This window comes from Anguilla anguilla, chromosome 9 (assembly GCF_013347855.1).
Source record: "Anguilla anguilla isolate fAngAng1 chromosome 9, fAngAng1.pri, whole genome shotgun sequence".
NCBI lineage: Eukaryota > Metazoa > Chordata > Actinopteri > Anguilliformes > Anguillidae > Anguilla > Anguilla anguilla.
Genome location: NC_049209.1, coordinates 51930852 through 51941867, shown reverse-complemented (window position 1 = coordinate 51941867; position 11016 = coordinate 51930852). Strand labels below are relative to the sequence as shown.

At 40.8% G+C, this 11016-nt stretch overlaps 2 protein-coding genes across 2 annotated transcripts; both read left to right on the top strand.

Annotated features, from left to right (window-relative positions):
* The first annotated feature begins 5071 nt into the window (after nucleotides 1–5071).
* LOC118236584 (olfactory receptor 187-like) lies at nucleotides 5072–7810 on the top strand. Its single transcript, XM_035435075.1, has 2 exons — nucleotides 5072–5152; nucleotides 5546–7810. Exons 1-2 carry the CDS (start codon nucleotides 5072–5074, stop codon nucleotides 6539–6541), a joined length of 1077 nt encoding a protein of 358 aa, XP_035290966.1. The 3' UTR covers nucleotides 6542–7810.
* A 1016-nt stretch (nucleotides 7811–8826) lies between these two features.
* LOC118235107 (olfactory receptor 8D1-like) lies at nucleotides 8827–11016 on the top strand. Its single transcript, XM_035432129.1, has 2 exons — nucleotides 8827–8860; nucleotides 9266–11016. Exon 2 carries the CDS (start codon nucleotides 9296–9298, stop codon nucleotides 10259–10261), a length of 966 nt encoding a protein of 321 aa, XP_035288020.1. The 5' UTR covers nucleotides 8827–8860; nucleotides 9266–9295; the 3' UTR covers nucleotides 10262–11016.

Genomic DNA, 11016 nt, shown 5'->3' with positions numbered 1-11016 from the left:
GATGTTGATTGGATCCCAGCCTGAGATTGTGAGGGGGGAAAAAAGCGTAGCGCTCGCGTCACCGGAAAATCTACGCAACGGACAAATGCTGATTGAATACACGCCGTTGCTTCAATTAGCAATGCGGCGGGCACAGCAGGGGCTCTCTAATGAAGGCACGCGCAGCCGGTGTCGCTAATGAAGCGAAATATCCTTCAGCCCGAGAACACCTGCCTGTGTCTCGCCGCGCACTGGAGTCACTGAACACATATTGAGCAGCCATAAAACTGTGGCCAAGTGCGTGTACACACCAAGTGGCCAAGCCAATGTAATGTAAGACCGGCGGCTTTGTTTTTGAAGTCAATCTTTTTTCTTTTTTGTGTCCCCCCCTCAAGAATATGTAGTGTAGTGGCACTAGATGTATTTTTTTGTCTAATGTCTTCCCATGTGTGCTGATTTATGTTATTTTGTCATTTGGAAAACATTTTAATAATTTGTGGACCAATCTGGGACGGTTTGTGTCAGTGCCTAGTCACTGTACATCACGCAAGGGGTGGGGGGCGATGGCATCTCACTCGTTTAGAAATGGCCCTTGACCTGGGCCGTCAATTAGGCCGTGCACAGACCTCCCCCGCCCGCCCGCCCCCCCTTCTCGCACAGTCTCTGGCTCCAATTTGTCTGACATGGTGGTAAGAAAAAAAAAAAAAAAACTGCATGAAAATGCTTGTCACAAGCCCGTGGAAAGCCCACGCACTTTGAGCGTTTTTTTCTTTTTTCATTTAGCCAGTTTTCAGGGGACAGATTAACTCATCTTTTTTTTTTTTTTTTTTTTAAAGGATTCAGTTTCTTCTTGATTTTTGCCTGACACACAAACAGAATCCATTTTGTAATCACTGACTTCTTGGCACCTGGAGGCCCAGTTTAAATTAAATGAATTGCCTTTAACTTTGACTCAGTTAAACGTGTGCCATTTTTCTTCACAAACATGATTTGATGATTCTAGCAATCAAAAGAATTAACTTGTTAAACTATGTATTTGGGAAAAAAAGCAAATAATTATTTTTGTTTAATGATTCATATATGTAACTTAAAGGTATATGTAGACACACCATTCATTTACTTATGTCAAAACAGTACTTATTTTTTTATGGCCTACAACATGTTAATAGCTCTTTGCTGCTTAATTTTCACTCAGGGGAAATAAATATTTACTTTTGAAGATCCCATAATTGCGCCCCACGAGAAGCTTTCAGAAACATTACTACCCTGTCCCATGTAAGAAGCTATATTGCAGACCGTGCTCTGCTTCGATGGAACACATTATTCCTGAGTGGGCCATTACAGAGATGCAGTTCACCCCACAGTATAAGCAGGCTACCAGCAATTAGTACAAGAAATATGCTCAATAGGGAATAAAAGCAAGTAAACACATTTGCAGAACACAATCAATGGCCACTTTATTGGATACACCGATCTAGTGTCGGGCAGGCCCGATCCTCTTTTTGTCTCCAGAACAGCCTGGATACTTTGCGGCGTGTATTCGATAAAGGTTGCCGGAACCCAAATCCTTATGAATTTTGATCTGCGTTCAACTCAATAGCATCGCGCAGTTCCTGCAGATTTTTCAGCCACACGTTCACGCCGAGCACCGTTCCACCTCGTGTCAAAGGTGCGGTGTTGGACTGAGACCCGGGGACTGTGCAGGCCCTTGTAAACCTGGGGTCACTGTCACGTCCGTGGAACCAGCTTGAGATGAAGTGTGCTTTGTGACACTGCGCATCATCCTGCTGGAAGGGTCCATTTGAACAAAGGGCAGGGCGTAGACACGAAGGGCCATGCACGTGGACAGCAACAATGCTTAGGTATACTGCGCCATTCAAATGATGCTCAGTTTGCATTGAGCGGCCTAATGTGTGCCAGGAAAACATTCCCCACGCCATTACACCACTACTACCACAGGCAGTGTCAGGATGCGTGGGGGGGGTTGGACCCAAACGCAGAGGTCAAAAACACAAAACTCCAAATGAAAGGAAACAAAGACTTTACTAAATAAACAGGGAACAAACAAAAGGCCACGAGGGGCAAAACCACAAACACAAAAAGATACGCAAGAACCTAAAAAAAAAACAAAACAGAACACAGGCAGGGCGGAACACTGGCAGGAGAGAAAACACACAAGGCACAAGCGGAACCGAAGCGGGCAGAATACATACATTCAGGAGAGAACACAAGTGGAAACAAACACAAGGAAACCAGAACATAGACAGGAACGCATGGAGCAGATTTGAGGAGGGGAGCACAGACCAACCAGACATACCACAAGAATCCAGCACCTGAGTCAAGGAAGAGGGCAACTTAAATAGAACACACTGACGAGGCACAGGAGGGCACCATGAACAATCAGGCCACGGAAGGGGAAGGGAAAACGAGACAGCCAGAAAACAATGATTAGACAATTGGAAACAATCATACAATTAACACAGGGGGAGCAGGACCCAAAACAGAAGTGCCGCCATCTGGCGGCCCAACAGGGAAAACGCAGACAGAAACACAGGACCATGACAAGCAGCCTGCATTGTTGACACAAGCCAGGACGGATCTCATGGATTCATGTGTTTTGCACCGAATCCTGACCCTGGTTTTACACCAAACTCTGAGGGGGGTGGGTTTGTTAGCAGCAATCGCAGGTCCAGGGAACCTGCGGCGAGAACAACGGCATCGAAAAAAAAACCGATTTGCACCCTGTGAATACCCTGTCGAATGTCTTTCAAAAAAAAAAAAAAAGCAAAAAAAAAAAAAAATCTAACATTTTAAACCCAATTTTTGCGGGCCATGGATGCCCGTGGTCCTAAACGACCGAACAGAACGTCTCGTGCCAGCCGCCGGCTCGGACCTCGCTGGACCGTTTTTTTGGTGTACGTCTGGTGTGCGAACGCCAAACAGGCACACACGCGGCCGCGTGGCGCCGGAAATAACCGGGCAGAACGCCAGGCCCTGTGCGTTCCGGGGGCCTGAAAGGTTCCGGTCGAAATGGCCTCGAACGACCAGTGAGGCAGCGGTCCCCTGCGAAAGTGACACGCGTGCGATTAGCGGCCATTAGGGGAATCCCTATGGGCTGCTGCACCCGTAACGCTAGGTAGCTGGCTTCCATCTGCTCCTGCTCTGAGCCAGATTTGAAGGGTAGCCAAACTCACCAGTCCGGGTGTTAAAATGTGCTTCTTGCTGAAATGTGGTTATTGACCCTTTAAAGTATAAGATAGCGCACACATACACACACACGCACACACGCACAAGTGATTCAGATGTTCTTAATTCTAATGTTGATGTAACAATCACTACAGGTAATTTAGAACAACGGAGTTCTAGAATACTGACTGAAAAAAAAAACATTCCAAAAAACCTACCCTTCAAAGGGTTAAAAAAAATAAATAAAATAATAATTTGATTTTCTCCAGAGGTTTCCTCCGGGTACTCTGGTTTCTTCCCACAGTCCAAAGACATGCAGGTTAGGCTAACTGGAAAGTCGAAATTGCTCATACATATGAGCGTGTGAATGAATGGTGTGTGTGCCCTGCGATGAACGGGTGACCTGTCCAGGGTGCATTCCTGCCTCTCTCCAATGCATGCCCCCTCTCCCCGTGACCCTAACCAGGAATAAGCGGGTTAGATGATCGATGGATGGATGCACTTCCTTTGGATGGATCCACTTTGCTTGAGATTATACAAATATCAGGACAATCTCTTAGGATACTGATTAGTGAGGTAAAATTCAGTAGCTGTTTGTTAAACAGGCGACAGAGTTTACGTTTTTTTTTAAATCTCTGGTGTGCTGTTTTAGCAGAAAGATTTTCATCCAACTCAATGCTGACCACACTTCTTTTTAATACAGAATTTTTGAATAGTATATTTAGTATTCAAATCTGTAATTTATGGGGGTAATGTTTTTTCTTAAGTAAAGGTTAGAGTAGTGTTTTGTTGGAAATCAATGTCATTGTCTCATTAGACGTCAAATTAGTGTATTTTCATGGCATCTTCACTGCTGTAGAGAGTTCATTATCATTCTGTGATGGATCATGGCCGCAATCTTATTTCTTGCTTGCCTCTGCGTTTTATGCTGCTATTTAATTCCCAAAGGTCGGTTCTTCGAATTTTTATATCAATTAATTACTATAAACTTATTAGCACTTGAACTGTAGTAGACATCGAGTCGCCAATCACTAGTCCTATCGTTTTATTTAGTTGGACTACCGAAGTGCATGAGGCGGACGGTATACTGCGTCGGAATGCAGGGCAGTGCGAACTGCGCCGCATTTTTCGCCGATTACGTCATTACCGTAAGGTCAGGCTGCCATCTAGCGGTAAGAATTACAATGGCAGGATTGCCCTTGATTTGGCTTAGTCGCTTACACAGTGCACCCGGCAGTTATCATTGTTTCGCTGTTAAGTGCGTACATTCACACAAAAACACATTCTGACAGCTATTGAAATGCAGACAGGCCATTGGATATGTTCATTTGAAGAAGCAGTGTTTTAAATGGTGTGCGTACACAACAAAAGCAGTTGACCCTTTAATACATCACTGCAAAGGAGCAAAGGAGGCACAGGAACATTTTAAAATATTTATTTATTTAATTATTTACATTTGTAATAAAAAGGAGGAGTTTTTGTATACAACTGTAAAAGATAAGGAAATCCGGATTCTCACGTGAAAGTTTTATTCGATTCTTATATCACAGAGGTTCTCTGCTTTCACTTGAATCCTGGGAGACATTCAGGAACATGGACAGCAGAAGTATGGCCAACAGCCATTGCAACTTCGAAAAGAACTAGGCCTTATGGTCAGATGAGACGAGCCTTCTCAAACCGCAGACTCAAACACAGCACTCAGAGATCTGAGCTATTCTATATTTTGTTGAAGAAAAGGGCCATTTAATTGCACCACAAGAGACGCGGTTTGCAAACGCGGCTAATTATGTCGCAGCTTTTGTGTACCAAAGAAAGTTAACTAGTTGATCACATAGGCTACGTGAACCCCTAGAGGTCGGGAGATGTACAACCATCCTGCCTGACGTCCCGCACAAGCTATAAAAATATGGGTAGTCCGGATCATTCTTCAGAGTTCATCCTGGACCGTGCACGGAGCACCGGCGTTGCATTTCACCCCTTCCTACAAGTATGTATAGAGTTTTTTGAAAGGAAATGGTTTCACATTTGGACTCTTGCATTTACCCTTTAAGATTGAATTAAGTTTAACTGATGAAACTTTGAGTGACATCCTCAAGCAAGGGGTCTATTGGCAAACGTTCATTATTTAGAAACTTTTTTTCGATAGTGTTCAGTGACTAACAAAACATGTGACATGAAACAAAGGCAAACAAAATATTATTAATAACCCAAGTGTCGCTTAAAAGTATTTTTGAAATTGCTGTTGAGCTGAACGTCCCGCTAAGTTCGTAATTTTTAATATACGAAAATGTTGATGAGTATTTTTTATAAAAACGAACTTGACGTCAGCTGTCATTTGTCTGTTTTTTCTTCTTTTAATTTTTTATTATATGTACTTCAGATTGAAAAACAGAAGTCAAGCCGGCTGTCAATGGAGACAACAACACAAGACCTGAGCAACTTCACCCGCCCCGTCGGATTCTACATCAGAGGTTTCTACGCACTAAAACATGGAGAATACTACTTCATGTTTCTGGCGGTTATTTACGTCCTGACACTTGTGTCAAATGCAATCTTGATGTTGGTCATATGGTTCACAGAAAACCTCCACACCCCAAAGTACATGGCCGTGTTCAGCCTGGCAGTGGTGGACGTTAGTTTCAGCTCCGCTCTAATTCCTCAAGCTGTCCACATGTATGTCTTTGGTTCAAAATTTGTGTATTACGACCCTTGCTTGGCACAAATGTTCTTCGTCGATTACTTCGCATCAATGGAATCGTTTGCTCTCTGCGTTTTGGCCTACGACAGGCTCATCGCCATTTGTTTCCCATTACGAAGCAATGTTTTAAATACCAACTGTAAAATGATGCTGGTTATTATTGTGTCGTGGTCGATACCGCTTGTCATAGACGTGGTGATGGTTGCCTTGATTCCCCCACTGGCGTACTGTAAATCGACGATTGTCAACAGCTTCTTCTGTGATCACGGCCCTGTCTTTAAGATCGCTTGCGGTGATTATTCTAAGAACTGGTTTATGGCCAGTTTTACCACGGTAGCCTTGTACTTTGTTCCTTTTGGCTTCATTGCTGTGACATACCTGTTTATTATTTACGCCATTTTGAGAATTAAATCGTCGGAGGGTAGATGGAAAGCGTTTAAAACGTGTTCTTCGCATTTAATTTTGGTTGCTATATTTTTCGTACCTTTTTTCGTCACTTACATCGTGGCTTGGGCTAATGTGAACATTGATACGGATACCAGAGTTCTCAACACGTCTTTGTCCGGTTCTATCCCACCACTTTTAAACCCAATTATCTACTCTCTGAAAACCGAGGAGATATTGGAGCAAATTAAAAAGTACCTGAGAAATCTGAAAAAAACCTCTCCTATCAGTTGATGTATTAGGCGAGATCTTTATTTAAGAATCGTAGTCCTATTGGATGTAGGCAAACAGTCATTGTATGGTAATTTGCTGTTTTATATTTGAAGGAACAGTGCAGTAGTTTTCAAACTCACTCCCTGCATATGCTGGTTTTCGTTTCAACCACAATTGCATTCCCAGAATTTTAATGAATTGTTATTGGTTCTTAAGAAGACAGTTTTCATGTTTTAAAAGATTTTTTTTAATCCTCTGAAGCTATGTAATAAATTGTGATCTATACCATAAATAATAAAAGCCCCATATTCTCATTGTGTTACGTTGTAAACAACTGCGTAAAAAGAGGTGGAAATTTTAACTGATCAAATTAAAAACTGAGGCAAATCAATAGGATCTTTGACACTGACGCCAACAATTTGGCAGATAATGAAGAAGTAAAACATTTATGAAACGACTGAAACACATGTGTTCAACAGCGGCAATTAATCAAAAGATTGGCAATAGCAGAAACCAGCATACCCAAGGGTCTCCAGGACCGAGATTGAGAACGACTGAAATAGTGCAATAGTATTGTTAGAACGGGTTCGTCAGGTGACACATTATTTAATGGACTTTTTGTTATAAATATGAGCCTCAAATATTTTTCATTTTATCTCCATTTAGACGCAAAAAAAAGCTAATTAATATGTGTGTGGTTACAGTAAATTATTGGATGGCCGGACAGTAAGAATTATAACGGTCCAGAAAATAAGTAAATCCCAAATTTTTTTTCTTTTTTGTTTACCAAGAAGGAATCCAGGACACGTTTTAAATACGACTACAGATGAACCAGTAAAGCCTTCGGCCCTAGATAGGCCCAGCAGTTATAATTAACATAACGGGAGAAAAAACACGCGAATTGCGGACTGTGATGTTATTTTATGACCTATATAAGTCTCAGTCTTTCATTCAAACTTAAATTAGCTCAAATGCTCCTCGTTGTGATTGGGAACGCTGGAGGACCGCTGCAAATATGACTTCGTCGATTATTTTTCAAAACGTGTTTCATGAGATATATTGACCAGCATGTTCTTGATGTTTCGTTCATGCAAATGTACTGATGTCTTGAAATGCAGAGGACAGTGAGATAAAAATTTAAAAAATGTAATGATAAAAATAAAACACAAAATACACAAAATGAACTGCATATTTTTACAAATCTGTCATACTCATGAGCAGTAACATAACTTATGTGCTATGCCTACTAAATTTGAGATATTGTGCTTCAAACGATTTAATAAAGTAATCTCCTTCTGTGTTGCTGTTTTGTGTTGCCTTTCTATTGCTGAAGAAGAGTAGTTTGAGTATATGTTTGTACATAGTAAAATGTCCAGAGTTAATTTAACTCAAACAGTGTATGCTGCATCGGAATGCACGGGAGTGCGGACTGCGCCGCATTTTTCGCCGATTACGTCATTACCGTGAGGTCAGTCTACCATCCAGCGGTTGGAAATACAACGGCAGGATTGCCCTTGATTTAGCTTCGTTGTTTACACTATGCACCCGCCGAAATATCGTTCAGCAGTTATCATTCTTTTTCTGTTCAGTGTGTACATTCACTCAAAAACACATTCTGACAGCTAGTGAAATGCAGACAAGTCATTGGGGACGTTTATTTGAAGATGCAGTGTTTCAAAAGCTGTGCATACACATCCAAAGTAGTTGCCCTTTTAATACACCACTGTAAAGGGGCAAAAAGCCACAGGGTTATTTTATTTATTTATTTATTTATTTATTTATTTATTTATTTATTTATTTATTTATTAGCATTTCTAATCAAAGGAGGAGCTTTTGTATACAACTGTAAAAGTTAAGGATATCCGGATTCTCACGTGAAAGTTTTATTCGATTCTTATATCACAGAGGTTATCTGCTTCCACTTGAATCCTGGGAGACATTCAGGAACATGGACAGCAGAAGTATGGCCAACAGCCATTGCAACTTCGAAAAGAACCAGGCCTTATGGTCAGATGAGACCAGCCCTCCAAACCGCAGACTTAAACACAGTACTCAGAGATGTGAGCTATCCTATATTTCTTGGAAGAAAATGGCCATTTAATTGCACCACGGGAGACGCGGTTTGCAAACGCGGCTAATTATGCTGCAGCTTTTGTGTACCAGAGAAAGTTAACTAGTTGATCACATAGGCTACGTGAACCCCTAGAGGTCGGGGGATGTACTATCATCCTGCCTGACGTCCCGCACCAGCTATAAAAATATGGGTAGTCCGGATCATTCTTCAGAGTTCATCCTGGACCGTGCACGGTGCACCGGCGTAGCATTCACCCCTTCCTACAAGTATGTATAGAGTTTTTTGAAAGGAATATGTTTCACATTTGGGCACTTGCATTTACCCTTTAAGATGGCATTAAATTTAACTAAAGACTTTGGTAAAACTTTGAGTGACATTTTTAAGCAAGGGGCCTATTGGCCAACATTTTTTTATTTAGAAAAATTTTTTATCGATTGTTTTCAGTGACTTAGAAAACATGTGACATGAAACAAACGCAAACAAAATAATATTATTAATAACACAAGTGTCGCTTAAAAGTATTCTGAAATTGCAGTTAATTTGAACATCCAGCTAAATTTGTAGTTTTTAATATACTAAATATTTTATGAGTGTTTTTGATAAAGACGAACTTGACGTCAACTGTCATTTGTCTGTTTTCTTCTTTTAATTTTTTCTTGTATGTACTTCAGATTGAAAAGCAGAAGTCAAGCCGGTTGTCAATGGAGACAACAACACAAGACCTGAGCAACTTCACCCGCCCCGTCGGATTCTACATCAGAGGTTTCTACGCACTAAAACATGGAGAATACTACTTCATGTTTCTGGCGGTTATTTACGTCCTGACACTTGTGTCAAATGCAATCTTGATGTTGGTCATATGCTTCACAGAAAACCTCCACACCCCAAAGTACATGGCCGTGTTCAGTCTGTCAGTGGTGGACGTTAGTTTCAGCTCCGCTATAATTCCTCAAGCTGTTCATATGTATGTCTTTGGTTCAAAATTTATATATTACGACGCTTGCTTGGCACAACTGTTCTTCGCCGATTACTTCGTATCAATGGAAGCGTATGCTCTCTGCGTTCTGGCCTACGACAGGCTCATCGCCATTTGTTTCCCATTACGAAGCAATGTTTTAAATACCAACTGTAAAATGATGCTGGTTATTATTGTGTCGTGGTCAATACCGCTTATCATGGAAGTGGTGATGGTTGCCTTTATTCCCCCACTGGCGTACTGTAAATCGACGATTGTCAACAGCTTCTTCTGTGATCACGGCCCTGTCTTTAAGATCGCTTGCGGTGATTATTCTAAGAACTGGTTTATGGCAAGTTTTACCACGATAGCCTTGTGCTTTGTTCCTTTTGGCTTCATAGCTGTGACATACCTGTTTATAATTTATGCCATTTTGAACATTAAATCGTCGGAGGGTAGATGGAAAGCGTTTCAAACGTGTTCAACGCATTTAATTTTGGTTGCTATATTTTTCGTACCTTTTCTCGTAACTTACATCGTGGCTTGGGTTAATGTGAACATTGATACGGACATCAGAATTCTCAACACGTCTTTGTCCGGTTCTATCCCACCGCTTTTAAACCCAATTATATACTCTCTGAAAACCGAGGAGATATTGGAGCAAATTAAAAAGTACCTGAGAATTCTGAAAAAAACCTCTCCTAGCAGTTGATGTATTAGGCGAGATTTTTATTTAAGAATCGTAGGCCTATTGGATGTAGGCAAACAGTCACTGTTTGGTAATTTGCTGTTTTATATTTGAAGGAACAGTGCAGTAGTTTTCAAACTCACTCCCTGCATATGCTGGTTTTCGTTTCAGCCACAATTGCATTCCCAGAATAATAATGAATTGTTATTGGTTCTTAATACAGGTTTCATGTTTTGAAAGATTTTCTTTATCCTCTGAAGCTATGCAATAAATTGTGATGCATTCCATAAATAATAAAAGTCCCATATTCTCATTGTGTTACGTTTAAACAACTGCGTAAAAAGAGGGGGGAATTTTAACTGATCAAATTAAAAACTGAGGCAAATCAATAGCATCTTTGACACTGATGGCAACAATTTGGCAGATAATGAAGAAGTAAAACATTTATGAAACGACTGAAACACATGTGTTCAACAGCGGCAATTAATCAAAAGATTGGCAATAGCAAAAACCAGCATGCACTAGGGTCTCCAGGACCGAAATTGAGAACGACTGAAATAGTGCAATAGTATCGTTAGAACGGTTTCGTCAGGTGACAAAGTATTAAATGGATTTTTAGTCATAAATATAAGCCTCAAATGTGTTTTCATTTTATGTCCATTTAGACACAAAAATAATCAAATTAATATGAGTGTGGTTACTGTAAATTATTATATGAACGCACTGTAAGAAATATAACGGCCCAGAAAATAAGTGAATCCCCCATTTTTTTTTTTACC

Excerpts from the sequence above, each read along its gene's own strand:
- LOC118235107 (XM_035432129.1), top strand. The coding sequence starts at position 9,296 with ATGGAGACAACAACACAAGACCTGAGCAACTTCACCCGCCCCGTCGGA.
- LOC118236584 (XM_035435075.1), top strand. The coding sequence starts at position 5,072 with ATGGGTAGTCCGGATCATTCTTCAGAGTTCATCCTGGACCGTGCACGG. Across the intron at positions 5,153-5,545 it reads CATTTCACCCCTTCCTACAA|ATTGAAAAACAGAAGTCAAG; the intron begins GTATGTATAGAG and ends TATGTACTTCAG.